Source organism: Bidens hawaiensis, unplaced genomic scaffold (assembly GCF_021521415.1).
Source record: "Bidens hawaiensis isolate Kalapana, Puna unplaced genomic scaffold, B.hawaiensis_p1.1 tig00007413_1, whole genome shotgun sequence".
NCBI classification, from domain to species: domain Eukaryota; kingdom Viridiplantae; phylum Streptophyta; class Magnoliopsida; order Asterales; family Asteraceae; genus Bidens; species Bidens hawaiensis.
Window position 1 is genome coordinate 835,020 of NW_027491517.1, and position 21,216 is coordinate 856,235.

The 21,216-nt window shown below is 42.0% G+C and overlaps 1 protein-coding gene across 1 annotated transcript; it reads left to right on the forward strand.

Annotated features, from left to right (window-relative positions):
- The first annotated feature begins 6,363 nt into the window (after positions 1-6,363).
- LOC143635254 (uncharacterized) lies at positions 6,364-10,160 on the forward strand. Its single transcript, XM_077103134.1, has 6 exons — positions 6,364-7,579; positions 7,685-7,797; positions 7,892-8,219; positions 8,317-8,502; positions 8,593-8,693; positions 9,026-10,160. Exons 1-6 carry the CDS (start codon positions 6,509-6,511, stop codon positions 9,513-9,515), a joined length of 2,289 nt encoding a protein of 762 aa, XP_076959249.1. The 5' UTR covers positions 6,364-6,508; the 3' UTR covers positions 9,516-10,160.
- The last annotated feature ends 11,056 nt before the right edge of the window (positions 10,161-21,216 follow it).

Here is a 21,216-nt window from a genome sequence, read left to right on the forward strand (position 1 = left end):
GTGAGTTGTATAATTCTTTTCATGAACCTTGAGTTGCCTTGATGCGTAAGCGATAACCTTGCCTCGTTGCATAAGAACACAACCGAGACCTTGGTTGGATGCATCGCAATACACGACAAAATCTTCATTACCCTCAGGTAGCGCAAGGACAGGAGCTTCACACAACAAACGCTTGAGCGTTAGAAAGGCTTCTTCTTGCTTCGAGCCCCAAATATACGGTTTACCTTTGTACGTCAGAGCTGTTAAAGGCAATGCGATCTTTGAGAAGTTCGAAATAAATCGCCGGTAGTAACCAGCTAAGCCCAAAAAGGAACGGATTTCGGTAGGAGTGGATGGCGTAATCCAGTTCTTGATTGCTTCAATTTTGGATGGGTCGACATGAATACCCATCTTGTTCACAACATGGCCAAGAAACTGTACTTCATCAGACCAGAATTCACACTTGGAGAGCTTGGCAAAGAGCTGCTCGGCTCTAAGCTTTTGCAACACTAACCGAAGATGTTGCTCATGCTCGGCCTTGGTCTTAGAATACACCAGAACATCATCGATAAACACAATCACGAATTTATCCAAGAAAGGCCTACACACCCGATTCATTAGATCCATGAAAACGGCGGGTGCGTTGGTTAAACCGAAGGACATGACCAAGAATTCAAAATGGCCATAACGAGTTCGAAAAGCAGTCTTCGGAACATCTTCATCGCGGATGCGCAACTGGTGATAGCCAGAGCGGAGATCAATCTTGGAGAAACAAGAGGCACCTTGGAGTTGATCAAAGAGGTCGTCAATACGCGGTAAGGGATACCGGTTCTTAATGGTGAGTTTGTTCAACTCGCGGTAATCGATACACATGCGAAACGATCCATCTTTCTTTTTAACGAACAACACCGGAGCACCCCAGGGCGAAGAGCTAGGGCGGATGAATCCTTTAGCGGTCAACTCTTGAAGTTGACTTGCCAATTCTTGCATTTCAGCGGGTGCAAGACGATAAGGAGATTTGGCTACGGGGGAAGCACCAGGGACAAGATCAACACGAAACTCGACTTCTCGAGCGGGAGGGATACCAGGAAGATCATCGGGAAAAACTTCAGGGAAATCACGCACAACAGGGATATCGCGAAGCTTCTTTTCTTCAGCAGGTTTAACCACATGGGCTAAGAATGCAATACACCTTTTCCGCATGAGTCTTTGGGCTTCGGCGCAAGACATAAGTTTAAGACCGCGGGAGGGTTTTTCGCCGTAGATGTGAAGATCACCATTTTCTCGAGGAATGCGAATCAACTTCTTGGCGCAAATAACTTCGGCGCGATTCTTCGAGAGCCAGTCCATACCAATAATAACATCAAAGCTTCCAAGAGGCATGGGGATGAGGTCGATCAGAAAATCGTTTTCGTTAAGGTTAAGCGTGCAATCTTTGATCACGGAGTTAATTAAAACAGTTTCACCATTAGCCAATTCAACTGAAAAATTTTCTTTTAAGTCGCTGCGCGGTCGCGCAAGCTTCTGCTCAAACGCGCGAGAAATAAAACTTCGATCGGCGCCAGTATCAAAAAGTACAGAAGCATAAAATCCGTTAAGCAAAAATGTACCATTAACTACGTCATTATTCGCTTGCGCTTGGTGCGCGGTTATGTTAAAAGCTCGTCCGCGTGTCACTTGGTTCGAAATCTGGTTCACCGGATTTGCTTGTGTGATTTGCACTTGTAGCCTTGGGCACGCGTTCCGGAAATGACTGGGATCACCGCAGTTAAAGCACGACCTGGGTCGTGGATTAAGGTAAGTTGGTTGAGGGTTTTGCGGGTAGGTTGGTGTTTGTGCGATTGGGTTGGCGGGAGGGACTCTACAGAACTCGGCAGAGTGACCAACGCGGCCACATCGGTTACATTGTCGACATGGGACTTGAGGTGGGTGGTGAAATCTACAGGTTGGGCAGAAGGGTTGGGTTCCTGTGTAAGGTTTCTTAGTTGGCGGGGCAGGGAGTGCGGGATTGGTTAAGGCATAGTTGTGGGCTACAGGAGGTGTTGGGTAGGCTGACAGTGGGGTAGGCGCGTATACTGGAGGTAGGTGGGTGGGTTGCTGGACAATGGGTGGGTTGGTAAGCGCATAGGCTTTGCGCCTGCGCTTGAGGTTGTTACGGTTTGAGGGTTCTGGTTTGGTTTCTGTTGGTTCAGGGGTAGTCTTGGTGGGTTTGGTCTTCTCAGTTCCCCGCAGGAACAGGGTTCCTGCTCCGACATGGTTGTCGCTGAGCACAGCGGCCAATTCGATGGCGTCAGAGAGGGTTACTGGGTTTCTGGCCCATACAGAATCTTGAATTTCCATGGGGAGACCCCCAAGGAATTTCTCTATGGCTCGGCGAGAAGGGGTAACAAGGTGTGGGACAAGCAGGCTTAGTTCATGGAAGCGCGTCGCGTACTCGCGCGCTTCGCCACTGTACTGTTTCAGGTTCCAAAACTCTTCCTCCAGGCGCTTTACTTCGTTGGGAGGGCAGAACTCTCGCGTCAAGATTTCCTTGAATTCCTCCCAAAGTATGCTAGAAGCAGCCTCTGCGCCACGCGCATGAGCTACTCCATTCCACCATGTAAGCGCTCTAGATTCCAGGACACTGGAAGCATAAAAGGGTTCGTCTGTCAGGAGGGCATTGGGTATGGAGGAAGGTGTTTTCAATCTTCTCGAGCCATTGGAACATCACGGTGGCTCCTTCAAGTCCTGTGAATTTCGGAGGGTTACCCGCATTAAAGGACTTAATGTTGTAACCGGAGGTGTTGGTATTGTTTTGGCTCAAAGCTTGGGCTATTGCGGCGGCCATTTCCTGGGAACGTTGCTGTCTACGCCTGTGCGAGGCTTCTCTCCTCTGATGACGGCGAGATAGCGGAGGCATTCTATAAAAGTTTTAGTTTTGTTAATATCTTAGCGCAAAGTATAATCTTATAAAGCTTGGTTTCGCGGGGTTAGATACCATCAATAGTTAAAGTAAAACATGAATTTGAATGCAAACTTAATACAGATAACAAATTCGAATCGAGAATCGACAATTCATGTATCACCATGACTTTCCGAATTCTCAATTTAAAATGACTAGTAAACGAGTATTGGAGATTGACGATTCATGTATCACCATGACTTTTCAATCCTCAATATAAAATATACAAGAAAATGAGTATTGGAGGTTGACAATTCATGTATCACCATGACTTTTCAAGTCTCCAACCTCAGAACATAATCGTAAATGGAATTTGAAAATCAACTATTCATGTATCACCATGACTTTTCGGATTTTCAATCCCAACAAACGAATATGTAAGTAAAATCAATAAAAATCGAAATTCAGCAATAATCGAAATATCGCGAAATAAAACATAAAACCATGCGCTGCGTCTGCGCAAGCATATTTATAAATAACGAGTAATTAACAATAAGCGCGCAAACATGAGATTTCTCTCATGCGCGAGAAGGGACTCTTAGGTATTCTAGGCCGTTACGTCTAACCACCTATCCTAAAGTCAACGAGCTCTGATACCAATCTGTAACACCCCGACCAAAGGCGGATTATACATCGGGGCGCCACATATTGTTTCATTACTCGTGACACTATTGGGTGTCAATATTTAATAAATACATTCATTCGCGCATGCGCAACGTATGCACAAGATAACATAAATCAACATAAATCAATATTTTATAAGACAAAATATTCGAACAATAATAACTTGTCTTGATACATTTTAATCTAGGTCCAAAAGTAAAAACGTCCTACGTGTCCACAAGCTCCAAATGTAGCTACAGCAAACCTGAACATGTGTTAAAATAAAACGTCAAACACTTGCGTGTTGGTGAGAAATCAAGTTTAATACCATACATAGATAACAATAAATCACTGCGCGCAACACGTGTATGTCTGGTGTTTAACAAGGGTGTAATCAGATTGTGATCAAGCCTAAATAGATCATAGTTCGTAGTTCAATCCGTGCTCCCAAATGAGCACAAAAACAAGAAAACATCTGTGCAAGTGTAAACAAAGAAAACCGTAAACGATAGGTCTCCCGTGTTCATCTAATGGATCCATGAAAACTTCGGAATAGGCCGAACAAAGCGGTTAATGATACACACATACAAATAAACAGCCAAGTAAACGTCCTCAACACATGGGATACTGCGCGACTAAAGTTCATAAACAAGTTTAAGACTCTAAGTTTGTATGAACACATGAACATCCCAAAACATTAAAGATAAAAAGGGATTAGGTACGAGATTACTCACTTGATAAACGGTGCGGTGAAAGATAAAGCAAGAACCAACTTTAAACAAGCACAAGTTAACCTATAATTAAAGATTATTGTTTTAATGATTTGTTTTAAGTCTCGATTATAAGTTAGCATAATTAGTAAGTAAATTATTATACATAATATATATTACCGGAAAAGCAGGGCAGAACAGGGAGGAAGACGGAGGCAGAGAGGAAGGCGGCAGAGAGAGCAAGGAGGAGGTTAAATCAAGTGTTTGTGTGTGATGTGTTAGGAAAAATATTATTATTATTTATAGAGAAACCCTAGGGAACACAATCCCTAGAAAAGAGGAAAAGATCTTTAACATGATCAAGCAAAAGATATCAAAAAGCATAAGAATCCAAAAGCAAAAGATATGGAAAGATATGGCAGCTGCAGGGGACAAGAGAAAGCTGACAGGGAACAGTAAACAGGCATGGGAGGGTCAGATAAAGGTACTGGTCAAAGCATGGAAAAGCAGATCTCAAAAGATAATGTCAGTCACTTTTTCTGCCAACCAATAGGGTTGGTACGCATGCTGCGCCGAAAGTAACTTTTCAGACATAAGATAGGTCAGGTCTACAGCACAGAAGATAAGACATCACAAAAGTAAACGGCTAGATTAAACAGAAGAAAAGACTCAAGACATAGCGCGAGAAAGCTTGAGCGCGAAGGCAGACACAGAAGGTCAAGAGTGCGCGAGCGCGAAGGCAGACAGAACCAACCTTAACGCGTCGCGGGAAGAACTACATTTCTTAGCGCGTCGCGGGAAGAACGGTATCCATAGCGCGCCGCGGGAAGAACTAAAATCCTTAGCGCGCTGCGGGGACAGTTCGTCTCGCGTATCGCAGTAACAGGTGGTCTTTACGCAGGCTTCCTTGTAAGGAGTCTGGCGCGTGGAGCTGCGTAGACAACCTTAGGCGGGAAGAAACAAAGGACACAAAATAAGAGAAGGGGTTCAAGGCTTAAGGGCGGGACGACGACAAGAGAGAGAGAGGCGGGACGGCAACAAGAGGAAAAAGAAGGCGGAGAGAAGAAGAGGGACGGGACGGCGAAAAGAAAGAGGAAGAGGCGGGAAGGAAAATATATTATTATTATTAAAAGTAAAGTATAAATAATTATTAAATCATAAAAGAAAGAGATCGGATAAGGGAAACGGGTACCTGGGTCGGGTCGGATGGGGCAGACGTCACATGAGACCGATTTATTCATCAATGTGAATATTGAAAACATGTAAACGAATCAAACGAACACGAACACGAACACGAGCATGCTCGTGTTTGTTCATTTAACTTTAAACGGACATAAACACTTAATCGAACAAATATTTATCTTTGTGTTCGTTAATTTGAAAAGTGAACATTTGTGTCCGTTTATGTTTATTATTTGAAATCTAAACGAACATAAATGAACAAAGATAAAGGAACATATATGAACAAATGTAAATGAACACAAACAAATATAAACGGACATACATGAAAACAGTTAAATGAACACAAATTAACAAAAATAAAATCTTTAAGTAGATGACTTATCCAAATAATATTTAATTAATTTCTATTATACATAAAAGAACTTCCCGCCGAACAGTTCACCGAACATTCGGTTCGTTTACAGGCCCATAAGCAAATTGTCCATTTATAAACATAGTAAATGATGACTCGCTAATCAACCAATTTTATATCGTGTAAATTCAATGTTGGTATTTTTTTTACTATGGGACCTCTTCGTTAGCCTTTGTAAACATTCGTTGCGCCTTGCCCTTGCCGTTGCGCTGCTTCTCAACCGCACTACTTATTATTCCTCTGCACCGCCACACGCCGTCTTAATCGTCAATTTTAATTTGTAAGTTGTTCTTCCCCTAAGTCCAGTACTAGGGTTTCTAATGTTCAAATTAAGATAATTGATTCAACTTTGAAGTCAACGCAGGCAATTCCGGTCTGTATTGTGTTGATTCTTTCTTTGTATTTACTTGTTGTTATTGTTATTATTATTATCCCCATCAAATTACCCTGTGTGTGTTTATAATAGTGATGATTGATTGCCCAATTTAGGTTACAATTTGATCCAACTCTCTCTCTCTCTCTCTCTGTACTGTTATTATTATTATAGATAAATCTGGACTCTTGTACTTTTTTTATGCAGCTAGTTAGTTATCTGACACAACATAACAACATACAAAGAGGCAGGCTAAACTCTTCTGTACTTGCTTAGATCACACACACTTGTTGACCTACAAACAAATAATGGAAGAGGAGTCCAACCATCTTCAAATCCCACTTGAACAAATCATCACCACCAACAACTTCGGATGTGGCGCTTTCGGGAAGCTCTACAAAAAGGACTTTGAATGTCGTCACTTTTCACTTGAGGAGATCAAATCCGCAACCAACAACTTTCATCACTCCATGCTCATCGGAGAAGGTGGTTTCGGCCACGTCTACAAAGGACATCTGCCTCACTCTACCACCGTCGCTGTTAAGTGCCTCCATCCTAAGCGACGAGACCAGTTCTTCACCGAGATCGCCTTGCTTACCCGTCTCAGGCATCCAAATCTCGTCTCCCTCCTAGGATTTTGTAACGAGGCTGATGAAACGATTCTTGTCTATGAGTATATGCCCAATGGGAGCCTTGACCGCCATATAACCTCCGCTCATCTCACATGGTCCCAACGTCTCAAGATAGCCGTTGATGCTGCAAGGGGCTTAGCATACCTTCATGAAGCCACGGGCAATGACAAAAGGATTCTCCACCTTGATATCAAGCCTTCCAGCATCCTGCTTGATGCACATTGGAGTGCTAAACTTTCCGACTTTGGACTCTCAAGGAGGACAGTCCCCAACACTGCTGCCTACCTTGATCCGCCGTTTTTCAAGACGAGAACAACAGACGTCTACTGTTTTGGAATCGTATTGGTTGAAATGTTATCTGGGAGATATTGTAACAAATATGGCGCAAGTCGCGTGCGCATGTGGAAAAAATGCTACAAACAGAATAATAACTTACAAGAGCCTGTCTTTAATGATCTGAAACAACAGATGGATGGAAATGCTTTAAAATTGTATTCGGACATCGCGTTTAAATGCCTGCAAGCATCTGGTGAAGAACGACCAAGCATGTCACAGGTTGTGAAGGCACTTGAAGCTGCACTTGATTGCCAGATGCTGTTTGAAGGATACGGGCAGAGTCGTACGGAAGATCCTCCGAACTACAAAGAGCTGCTCATGATCACCGTGGGAGATCCTCTGAGTAACATACCCGAGACCGAACTGAAGACGCTCCTCCTCAAAGGAACCCTTATTAACAAGGGCAGAACGGTAAAACCCGACACACCATCACTGTTTCCCAGTCCCCAGTTTGTAACTATTTATAATTCTGATACTGTAACTTGAAAACTAAGTTGACCTTGTTTTAATGGACAGTGGTTTTCCTTAAATAAGGAGGGACAACACTGTGAAATGATATCTATAGCAGGATGTTTAACTTCTGCAAGTGAATCTCAGCATTATATACGCTCGTCTGAATGTAATTCAAGGTGATATTTCCTCGTCCTACTCTACTCTTTTTTGTTTTCTCCGATCGTGATTCACAAGTACGCCATTCTTTGCTGCTTCTTCAATCATATGCAGATTTCCAGGGGGCTGCTATGATCCGGTTGGAGCAAGTTTCAAAACGCGTGTCCAGGCTCGATTCCTGTCTCCCGGGGTCACATACGCTGTGAACCTCATGTTCAAAAACAAGAGTCAAAGCCGATATATAGGCCTCGAATACAAGCTGAAAGGGGAGCTAAGCAGCTGTTTTTCATTCGTATCAGACGAGAGAGAAGACGGATGGTTGGCGGTCGAGCTGTATCAGTTCACCACTGACCAGAGAACTGTTGATCTTGAGATTTGCTTTTACACCGAGTGCTGTCCGACCATGCTAGTCGAGGGCATTGAGTTACGACCCCTGAAGAAAGTAAGAGAACTCGTATTTCTTTGCAGAAAGATTCATGCATTTTGTTTATTTCTTCTTTTCATTAGTTAAGTCTGATTTATTTGGTTATGTTTTATAGGCAGACCATGAAGCGTTAATGGAGGATAAGGTTGATATGCAATTAGACATACAGACATATTTTGATGGTATGTTAAGCGATTATGAAGACATGATCAAGCGGTCAAAAGACAGTGTGCAATGGAAATCCAAGAAGGAGCTGATCTCAATCCTTTGCAAGGGGTTTCAATTCAGTTACGGTGAAGAGGTAAACTCTATCTATCATTTTCAGGATCCAACATTGTTATCGCCCTTTCCCTTAGATCTCAACACTTACGTGCCTATTATCGATTTACAGTGGTTTTACCTAGACAAATATGGGAAGAAATGTCTAATGCTGCCAGCAAGAGCCATTTTAGAAGAAGACAGGTGGACATGGACCCCTGAACCCGAAACAAGGTTCTTTTCTGGTTTCCCATTCCTCGATATTTTCTTATATGCATACTTACATGTGTGTGTACATTTTGTGACACCAAGCGGTAATATATTTTTGTAGCAGACGCCTATTGTTAACAACGGCTCACAACTGTTCTGTTTCTAAATATGTATATTTATATATAAGAGTCACTAAAGTTGTTCTGTTTCTCTCCGTCAATGAGAAGTAGATATTTTTTATATAAAATAAAAAGTTTTAGCTAATTTACAAGCATATGAGATCGGTTACTTTGAAGTTCTTTTTGGGTATATATATATTATCAAATTTTAACATTTTGGAACATGTGTTTTCACAGATTTGAAGAGGTGGCTTGTTGTAATTTTGACATGTTTGGTATTTACTGCAAATTCAGCTCCAAAATGCTGTCACCTGAAACAACATACGCGGCTTTCCTGGTCTACGGATTACCGGATGACCATGAAAGTGTTGATCAGCCCCCTCCCGTGCAAGTGGTCGATAAGGATTCAGATTCGAAGGAAGTTTACAATATCTTTTTACGTGCCCCTCAAACCCCGGTCATCAGCTGGAATGAAAAAGAAGAAAGAACCTTTAACCCGTTGACTAAACCAAAAGGTATAAAAGGCCTTCCAAAACAGAGGAGCGATGGTTGGATGGAAGTACAGGTAAATGAATTCCAAACACACGCCACCATCAAAATGGTGCAAAAGAAGGCACAGGCACATGAATTCATCAAAATGATCTCCACACGTCTTAAGTTCTCCAGTTACGACATGTCCCTCAAAAGGGTTATCGTGCAAGGCCTTGAGTTTAGGTCCGCCGTGTAGATTCTATTTTTGTTAATATACAGTTTGCACTGTGTATTTATAGGTGGATCCTAAATCATTGTGGCCAATACTACTTGGTATTTCTGTTTGTACTTTTTCCCTGTGATATACTAATAAAAGAATAGAAACTGGACTCAAAATAGCATGAAGATTGGTGTAATATATGTTAATTGTTCATGTATAAAATAAAGGAAAAACCACTACAAAGTTGTCCTAACACAAAATGTTTCCTTAAGTTAATCAGCTTTAAAAAGTGGATGACAAATTAATCTGATTAACAGTCATGGTTTTCTGTTTATTATTGTTAGTTTACACCATATATTGCTATATTCAATAGGTAGTTAATTTCACAATAAGACAAAAAACAATAAATTTGATAATAGCTGATTTAGATAACAGTCTTTATGCTGTTAAAAACTGATTATAAACAATGACGACTGATTATGCAAGCCCAGCCTAACTGGTAACTATCTATAAAATATCTTTTAATGTACACCTCAGGCCCTGGTTATTAGAAGGAAATCTTAAGATTCAAAAGAACCTACAACCCGTCAATTTGACCCCTGATAAAAGGCCTTCCAAAACAGATGAACGATGGTTGGACGGAAGTACATGCATTTGAATTTCAATATATCGCGTATTAAATGTAGTCCAAAACTAAAATGATTACCAATCAGTTTCGATTCTCCTGTTATAACATTTCACTTGAAAAGATTATGATGGAAGGCCTTGAGTTCAAACCCATATAGGTTCACTTTTTTATGAACTAGGAAGAACCAATCACATTAATTTTATTTATTCACTTTATTGATGTTTAGAAAGACAAAGTTATTGATTATTTGTAAGTGCGATTGTTATAACGAAATGCTATTTAGATATTCATATAAAAAGTGTTACAAACATCAGCAATCTTTATTCTGTCAATAGACTTCTAATAAGCCATTTTATTGAGGACGGGCATGAATGAATGAATCAAAACAAAGTTGTGATGTCAAATATTTGTTGTACACACAAAATGTTGGATTGTTGGGGGGGTTCGGGAGTTGTGACGCTTGGATAATCTGAGAGCCGTCAAACGCTTTCAGATCACAATAATTCGATGGTTCTCCTGAACTTTCAGTCGGATAAAACTCAGACTTCTAACAAGAACTAGTATGAGTACTCGTATGAATTTCGTGAACCAGAGCGACCAACTGTGTGCCTCGAGACGACAAAAAAATGACCTCAATGTATAGGGGTTGGATAGTGTTGGTTGAATAACCACATTAACTGTCATTGGTAGTTATATAACTGCCTTTAATTGTTATATAAGACCATGTGTAGTCATAATTCTTCATCTCCAGGCATTATGCGTCACGTGGCGCCCGGTCAGAGTTATGGTTTATTACAAAAACAGGTTGTAGTCATAACTTTCCACCCCCATGCATTATGCGCCACGTGGCGCCCAGTCATTATTAATTTTATTTGTTTTTTTAAATACTAAATCATTTAAATAAATTAACATAAAATTAAAAAATACATTAAACTTCCAAATAAAAGCTAAATTAAAAAAAATACATCAAATAAAAAAAATACATAAATAATACTAATAAAACTAAAACTTATTTATATTTTTCTAAAATTTTCGCTCGTCGAGTGGCTTTTAGAGATTGGACTATCGGGTCGTCTTCGGATAGCTCATTTGATAAAACCTCGATGTCTTTGTCCATTTCATTCCTTCTAAGTAGGTCGACGTCGTCCAAATTTACTTGAAGTCGTTGGGTTCCAAGGTCGTGTAAAGCTTGGAGTCGAGAGTTCATTTATTTGAATTGACTTTTCAATTCGGGATTCGAACCCGTTGCCGACGACGAAGCGACCCCTTTCCCCTTTCCTTTGCCCTTGGTTCTTCTACCCCCCGTCCGAGGCATCTCGGTAGTATTCACGGCATCATTATCGCTTAAGTTGAAGTTTCAAGCATCGGAACAGGGTGTGTCTGGATCAACCGAAGACGATGTTTTAGACTTCTTTTTACGCGGACCACCATCGGCTTCGGCTTCGGCATCCAACACCATGCCCCATTTTGGGTGAAACCTCAACTGCTCTTTCCAAATGCCAAAGTAACTGAAGCCCCCCCTCCCCCCGACCTTATGTTGATACTCTGTCAACGCGTTTTCCATAACTTCCGCGTCCGAGACACCGCTACTCCTATTTCGATTCATCCGAGAGAAAACCGTATGGAAAGCCAAGCATTTGGTGTTTATGTCGCCCCATTTCGACAGTAACGAATCTTTTTCTCGACGTGAGTCCCCGCCAAGCTCGTGGAACAACTCTTTAATTTTGTGCCAAAATACCCCAATTTTTTGATAGTTCGCTAAAAAAATAAAAAAATTACAAGTTCAATGTTTGTTATAAGAAATTTTAAAAAATATATATGTATTTTAAAAACCTACCGCATTTGGCATCTTCCGATATCGCGCACCTAGCACGAGCACACAGTACGCACTCGTCGATACTCCACGGTATCACCATCTTTTTAACCCGAGGTTCGTCGGCGGGCTTCTTTCCGTGTTTTCTCGGACGTCCGCGTTGGCTCGAACCTCCTACGGTCTCCGGGACGGGTTGTGTCTCCGGCACGAATTCAACCTCCGGTTGGGTCTCCGGGACAGGTTGGGAACCCGAACCGGCAAAAACGTTTGTCGTTGGGTTTCGGAAACCAGGCACCGCATTTGGCATAGAGTTTTCAAGAAATGCAAAGTACGCGGCCATTTTCGGGTCATACATATGCGGGACGGGTACGGTTGGCGTCGGGGCGGTAGATTGGTTCGGTTGTGGATTTTGGTTGCCTTGACGGGCATATTGACCGAAACCGAGAATATTTTGGTTGTTATTCGGAAACATGATGGTATAAATATTTGTGTAAAAGATATAATTGGTATAGAAGTGGAAGGAATGTGTTAAATAAAATGAGTTTGGTTTGTTTATATAGTATAAATTTAATTAATATATTTTTTTTAAACCCAACGGCTCCAACGTTAACATGGCCCCAACGGCTCTTTTTTTGGATTTCCGTGCCATTACTCGCGTTTTGCTTATAACGCAGCCAAAAAAAAATTACAAAACGCAGGGGGGCGGTGCACCCCCCACGTTATACCACACAACGTGCCCATTACGCTTGGTCTAAGAGCATTCCCATCTCATTCCATATATTTTCATTGGTCACCTATAATTTAGCTAAAAAACACAATTTCATAAATTGTTTATTCATTTTTCAAAAATCTTTCACATTCCATTCTCTATTCATATCCATATTTTTTTTTTCTCTTTTGTCTTGTTATATTGTATATGGTGTTTGGTAGATTGTTGATATATTATATGGTATAGATCAAAGGTGAGACCCCATATTTAGGTTTTTACTTTAGTTGCCATATAACCAATGTATTAAAACCCGGTATTTTACCTGTACCAGATTGGGCTAAAAATGGTACAACCGGTTGAATCGAGTTATACCAAGAGGTTCAACCGGTTAAATAGTTTATCTTATAATTTCCTATAAATACAACTTCAATCCAAAAATAACCTAAAAGTAAATGATTCTATAACAAAAAATTATCCAAAAGTTAATCCATAATAAATAAATAATACAAAAGCACTCAATTTAAAAAAAATAGTCTTAGAGTTTACACGTTTGAATATTAATTGTTGGGTTAGTAATTTTGAAAAAATATTTGAAAAAATATGAGCCACAAATATCAAAATTTCTCTGAATTAAAACCGGTATTTTTGAAAAAACCGACAGTACGATGTCATAGCAAACCGACCAAAAATACCGGCATGCATGTTATGTGAAATCCGGTTTAACCGGTTCAACTGGCCGGTTTGAACTGGTTTTGAAAACACTGTATATAACCCATCAATGTAACAGGGAATGAATTAGAGATGTGATTTTGATGTTCTTTCTCAAAATTTATTATAAATTATATGGGTTTAAAAACTTGAAAGAATGTGTTGAGAATGCTCTAATTGTCATAATAACCCTTAGTAGTTATGTAACTGCCATAACTACCGGAAGCGGTTATCCGTGATGCTACATTGTACCCCATTATTCAGGGAGCTTCACTCAATACTAAGTACAAGAACTTATAACATTCCTGATCAAGTGTGTACTCTACGGACCTTCTAACTTGTATCAATGCGTATTTTTATTTCTTGTTTCGTCTTAAGTAAATCATAATTACTCAAAATAGCCCGATGACACTAAAATCACACAAAACTGATGCAGGCGCATCGAGAATCTTTTTATTTATTAGTTTATCTTTTATTATTTTACATTTATTTCGTTTCCATGTTTATCTCCTTTTCTTTTAGTATAAATAGGGTGCTGGGGTTTCTTTGTTATTCAGTTTTGATTAAGTTTAATTTATAAGAACATTGTTCTTTGAACCTTTGGTTCGTTTTATCGTCTTTGATTAATCATGAGTCTCTCGAGCCATTGATCGCTTCCAAAACTGCATCAGTTGGTATCAGAGCTTTTGGTTCTCAAATGGCTCGACGCGGGGTGAATATTTGCTTGATCTTAGAGTCGCCGACCGAGGCAGCGGTGGATTATGTTCCGACCCACGAGATCTTATGAAGATTAAGCGACTCCGACAATGAGTCCGCGATCTTGAAGAGATTGAACGACTCCGAAAAAGAGTTCGTGATCTCGAGTTACAACGGGAGATGTGCAAGGCGGAAACCGAGTCGAGCACCATCGTCTGGGACGAAGGTGGCGACGGAGAGCAGCATCCGTTTGGCCGTCACCCACCCCGGTTCTATGAATCGATCTATCAAGGAGAGTGTTTATCGGAAGACAAACCCAGATTCGATGAAGACAGGATTGATTTCGACGAAGAAGAATGCTTGTTTGTGAAAAATATCTATGAATCACCGCCCATGTTTGATAAATACTATGGCGAGGAAGAATACACGGTGGCAAACGATGAAGGTTTGAATGGAAAATCACTAAATCTGGAGATTCAAGACTATGTGCGACTCTTCGCGGTTAATTTTGGCGGCGAGTTCTTAATGGGTATCATAACCATCAATGGATGGTGATTTTGCTGTGGATACGGATGATGAGGTAGCGGGTGGTGTTGGTTCGGGCGCTCCATTAGTGCCGGAAAATATTATGGAAGGTTTGACTATTACGAGATCTCCTATGGAATTGAATTCAAAAGAATCGGGATATATTAGGAATTTGAATTTCCAGCTAGAAGAGAAGATATTGATTGCCAAAAGTTTGTGCAAAATTTCCGATAATAAGTCTATTGATTTAAATATTCCATATGCATGTGATCTTCAAATTAGAGAAATTATGGGTTGGAAGTTTGAGGCAAGCATGCATCTCATGACCAATTTACGTGGAATGCATGGAATTTTTTTTAGAGTGGATAAAGTAAACAAGGAACACTTCAATGCTCCATTTGAACCCAATGACTTGCCTTTGAAGTTTTCAAGTTTGTTTTTAAAGATTTTCAAGTTGCCTAGTAACAAGAACAAAGGAGCCATTCTTTATTCTTGGGGTGTCAATGATTTTTTCGACGTTCTCAAGACTCGAGGACGAGTCTTTTTCGAAGACGGGGAGAAGGAGGTGGATAGAACCAGCAACCCGATAGACCTAGGTGGTACGAGTTTAAAGTCGGGTGAGATAACGAGTGAGTCGACCCGTGGACGGTTTGGGCGAGTCATGGTTATAATGGATGGGAAACGTGTTGATGTTCCTTTCAACCCAGGCGGCTTTGGTCCAAAAAAACAAAACTCGAGGACGAGTTTTTTCGAAGACCGGGAGTATGATGCAGGAGCATTGAGAATTTTTTTATTTATTAGTTTATCTTTTATTATTTTACGTTTATATCGTTTCTATGTTTATCTCCTTTTCTTTTAGTATAAATAGGGTGCTAGGGTTTCTTTGTTATTCAGTTTTGATTAAGTTTAATTTATAAGAACATTCTTCTTTGAACCTTTGGTTCGTTTTATCGTCTTTGATTAATCATGAGTTTCTCGAGCCATTGATCGCTTCCAAAATTGCATCAAAAACACAAACCAATAAGATTAGTATAAGAAGTAAAAAAGAAAACGTTACCACATGTCTTTTACAGCACACATGATCTAATTTTGAGAGAATAGATCAAATAAGAAGTTTGATTATCCTAAGAAGGCTAGGAAGGAGGGTATTTTTGTCTAATATTTTAATATTGAAAACTCACTTAATTTAATTTCAAATACCCACTTAATTAAAACCCACTTAAATTTTCACTTATCTCCTAAACCATCACCGCTCACCGCCACCCACCGCCACCACATTGCCAGAAAAGTCTTTGGAAATTTCGCCGGAAAATAACACACTATGAAAAACACAATGAAGAAAACACAATGTAAAAAACACAATGGAATAAACACTATGAAAATAAAAACACAATGAAAAACACAATTAAATTACACAATGTAAAAAACACAATGCAAAAAACACTATGAAAAAATAAAACACACTTGTATAACACAATTTTGTAAAAAGAAAAGATTGAAACGGGTCAAAACGGGTTGATATTTCTCGGGTTTTTTTGTTTTTTTATGGAACGAGAAAAACGGAGGAAACTTTTTGGTATTTTTACTTTTTAAGTTTTTGATTTATATTTCGAGTTATAACTTTTTAAATTTTTTTTTTTGAATTTTTTGGTGAGGGGTTTTGAAATGGGTTTTGAAATCTCAACTTATTTTGACTCATTTCAAAACTCCTCACCAAATAATTAAAAAAAATAATTAAAAAATTATAACTCGAAATATAAATCAAAAACTTAAAAAGTAAAAATGCCAAAAAGTTTCCTCTGTTTTTCTCGTTCCATAAAAAAAAAACCAAGATAAGTCAACCCGCTTTAACCCGTTTCAATCATTTTCTTTTTTTAGTTTGACGAATTCTGACCCATCTTATACATTTGATACAACCCATTCAACCCATGGGTCAAGATTGCCACCCCTAATCTTGAGCTGAGTTGACTCATTTTTGTAACTGAACCAAAATCGACCTAGGCTCGGCTCGATCATGCCTCGACTTGTTGGCCCGAGCTTAATCTCGTTTAACTTCAAGATCGAGCTAGAGCCTTTGTTGAGTTGCCCTGTTTAATTTCGGCCCGAGCTCGAAACCACCCTAGCTCGACTCGTGAACAGCCCTAACCTTCATCAGTTCATCACCATTACCACCCACAACTTCCAACATCACCATCACCATCTACCCAGACCACAACCATTAAACAACTACAACAACCTGTCAACCACCGCAAAACAACTACCTCAACCACAACCGAACCTGCCACCATCAACCTTAGCACCTCCAATACCAGACCTGCTCCCACCATCACCGGCCGGCCAAAGCAAAGCCGGAAAAAGCAGTTTTTCCCACCAACCTCTCTCTCTCTCTCCCCCCGTTGTATCAATTTCAAAAACCTAATTTTTGCAATCTGTAATTTCAAAAACTGAAGAAACACTAGGTGTCCCCGAGTAGATTATGGATAATCTGGGGGTTAAGTAATGTTTCCCACGAGGGTTAGGTCCGGCAAAGAAGGATGTTCTTCAGATGACCTGCAAAACAGACACCGTGAGCTCGTCACTGAGAAGGGGGGGGGGGGGGTTCCTCCTTGTGACCACCCTCCGGCGTGAGAATCAGACTAGATTGCTCTGAATATAAGTGTATATTGAGAGAAATAGCTAGTGAAGGTAAAATACCAGATGATCCTACCGTTCCAAGGTGTTGGAGTATTTATAGCCGAAGGTAGGTTTCCAAGCAGATACAGCCAGCTGTATAATATTCCTGTTCTACCAACTATGGGATACGCACGTGCCATGCTGGTTGGTGGGTAGGCAGCGGCTGATAGTGACCAGGCCGGCTGTGTACTATTCCTTTTCCACCAACTGCAGGCTATGTGCGTGCCACGACAAGGGTTGGTGAGTAGGCAGCGGCTAATAGTGACAAACAGTACTAGAGCATGCTCCTCGTACTGTTGTCGGTGAGCTGTCACCCTGTGATTGGTTCATGGGCTGCTTTGGTCAGATCTTGTCTATTTTGCCCATACCTTGGCAGGTATAGTACAAAAGATCTTCCAGAAGCATACGGACTGGCTCATTTGGGCGGGAGTATTCCCGCCTTGCTCATTCCTTCAGGTGACACTGAATTATTGAGTTAGTGCCTTGTGCATGTAGCCTTGCTATTAGTGCGGGTAGCCTTCCCTGATGGCTTGTATCCGCAGCTGCGGGGACAGGCGGGGTACTTCACCATTGGGAGGCTTTCCCTGCGGGAAAAGCTGGCGTACTGCGCGTAAGGTCTTCATCTCTGAGCATGGTGGGTCCTGCGGAACCAGTTGGTCCTTGCGCAAACGTCCCTCTTCAAGGTGAGTCTTGCGGGTCCAACTGGGCTCTGCTGGGACCTACCTCTTCAAGTCCCCCCAGTCCAATGTTCTTCTCATGAATTGTTAATAAGTGAGGTGAACTTTGGACTTAATCAAGGGGTTTTGAAAAGGATTTAGTTTTAAGGTTGTCCGTGGGGATTCTTCCCGCGGTTTCCTTAATGTCACGCAGAAATTCCCGACTTTTCTGCTTGATCTTTGGGTATGATGCGGGTAGGTGTGTAACCTCCTCGCAAGTCAGGAGCGTTGAGTTCCACTTGTGTAGATTCTCCATGAGGTTTTGGTAGTTTTGAACATAGTGATCAATTATGTTAAAACAACCAATTCCATCTTGGAGCTTCAAACAATCTAGTTCTCGACGTTCCCGCTATGCGGGGATGTTATTCCCGTTTCCGCAAGCATGGCCCAGAAGATCCTTCTTGGTTTCAATTCCCTGCGGAGTGCTAGGTATGTAAAGGGTTTCGCCTTGACACTGTACCCGCACTCATCTTATAGTTACTTTACTTCCAAGGTATTCCTGGCTTCAATTCCCTGCGGGTGCTAAGTATGTGAAGGGTTTTGCCTTGACACTGTACCCGCACCCGTCTTATAGTTACTTGGTTGCTGAGGTATTCTTGGCTTCAATTCCCTGCAGGTGCTAAGTATGCGAAGGGTTTTGCCTTAACACTGTACTCGCACCTGTCTTATAGTTACTTGGTTGCCAAGGTAAGGGGTATAGTCCCGCTTACTTTTGAATCTTTTTGAATCTTTTTGAAATTCGAAGAGTTGGTGAAATGATAAGAACAGTCCAAACTGTTGAAACGTCGTCCGACGGTTTCTTCTGACAGTGTCAGGACGTGCAGGAAGTTATGGCGACGTGACAGTACATGGTCATTCCAGACGCTTTTTCAGGCGCGTGGGCGCAATTTTTTGGGCGCGTGGGTGCGGATTTTACGGCGCGCGTCCCGTCAACAGCTGTTGCCAGCTTGCTTTTTCCACGTGTCATAGTTTCATTGCACCAGCTCTTTTCTCTCTCCTCCGCATTAAATTCATCGCATTCATTGCGATGAGTATATAAAGGGGGAGAGGGTCCTTTGTAATCCACACTTTCACTTCTCTCTTCTCCTTCTAAGCGATTTCCGGCGAATACTCTTTCTGTCGAGCATTATCCTGAAATCGTTCTTTACCTCCAAAACATGTCGTTTACTCATGATCCAGAAGCTATCGTCGAAGAGTCTGACTTGTATGTCGAGAACCCGACGTCTACGTCCGATAAGGACGATAAGAGCACTGCTGGCGAATGCCAGTGTGCTCTTCCCATCGAGCTTTACCGGTACGTCGTCCGGAAGTTCATGCTCGAGCCGTTCGAGCCTGAGTTTCCGGAGCCACACCAGACGGTGTACGATGCCCCAAGGGCAAAATAGGGGTATATGCCGCCTTCTTCGTCTATGGGAATCTTAGGTTCCCATTGACGAAGTTTGTATACCGTGTTCTGGATAGACACGGTGTGCACCTGACGGAGGTACACCCAATGGCGATCGCCAAGATCCGCCATTTTGAGTGGGTGTGCCTCATTCTTGGCGTGGATCCCCACGTCGACCGCTTGATGACCTTCTACTCCTGGAGGTGCATCCAAGGCTGGTACACCCTGGTCACCCGGATCAAGGGTTTGAAGATCTGCGCTACCGAGCGCAGTCTTCGGTCTTGGAAGCGGGAGTTCTTTTACATCTCTGCCCGTGTCGTCCCTATAGCGATGACATTTAAGAACGGGAGAGCTCTCCCCAGCCTTCACGCCTCCAACTACCAGGAGGCGGAATGGTTCTCCAAGATTTCCCGGATCCAGACTCCGGTTTTCCGCTTTCCGGAGTCCGGGATGGTGATGCTCGGTATGAGCACGCCTTAACTTGATCGAGTGTTTGGCGAGGGAGCCTCGTCTGTTTCTCCAACTGGGCATCAGTGAACCCCAGTGAAATATTGTTTACTGCACTTGCCCCGGCTTGGGTAACCGGGGTAGTGTTCGTAAAATTTGTGTAACCGCCGGTGTTACCCCCAGTAGCTGGGATTGTGGTTACCGGGGTTTCTTGGTCACTTACTGACCTTGGGACCGGAGTAACATTAACCATTTTTTCAGAAGTTTTGAAAAAACTGAATTAGTTCTAGCTTTTATGCACGGATGGCGCCAATGAAGAAACACTAGGTGTCCCCGAGTAGATTATGGATAATCTGGGGGTTAAGTAATGTTTCCCACGAGGGTTAGGTCCGGCAAAGAAGGATGTTCTTCAGATGACCTGCAAAACAGACACCGTGAGCTCGTCACTGAGAATGGGGGGGGTTCCTCCTTGTGACCACCCTCCGGCGTGAGAATCAGACTAGATTGCTCTGAATATAAGTGTATATTGAGAGAAATAGCTAGTGAAGGTAAAATACCAGATGATCCTACCGTTCCAAGGTGTTGGAGTATTTATAGCCGAATGTAGGTTTCCAAGCAGGTACAGCCAGCTGTATAATATTCCTGTTCTACCAACTATGGGCTACGCACGTGCCATGCTGGTTGGTGGGTAGGCAGCGGCTGATAGTGACCAGGCCGGCTGTGTACTATTCCTTTTCCACCAACTGCAGGCTATGTGCGTGCCACGACAAGGGTTGGTGAGTAGGCAGCGGCTAATAGTGACAAACAGTACTAGAGCATGCTCCTCGTACTGTTGTCGGTGAGCTGTCACCCTGTGATTGGTTCATGGGCTGCTTTGGTCAGATCTTGTCTATTTTGTCCATACCTTGGCAGGTATAGTACAAAAGATCTTCCAGAAGCATACGAACTGGCTCATTTGGGCGGGAGTATTCCCGCCTTGCTCATTCCTTCAGGTGACACTGAATTATTGAGTTAGTGCCTTGTGCGTGTAGCCTTGCTATTAGTGCGGGTAGCCTTCCCTGATGGCTTGTATCCGCAGCTGCGGGGACAGGCGGGGTACTTCACCATTGGGAGGCTTTCCCTGCGGGAACAGCTGGCGTACTGCGCGTAAGGTCTTCATCTCTGAGCATGGTGGGTCCTGCGGAACCAATTGGTCCTTGCGCAAACGTCCCTCTTCAATGTGAGTCTTGCGGGTCCAACTGGACTCTGCTGGGACCTACCTCTTCAAAAACCTAATTGTCTTGGAGTAATGAAGAAAGAGAAGATGGAATTTGTTGTTTTGATTATGGTTGATTTTGTGTTTCTTAGATAGGATATAGGGTTCCTGTGAGTTTGAAAACAACCTGCCGCCACAAATTTAAACCAGAATCGGCTTTTGATTTTGTAGATGCGGGGTGAG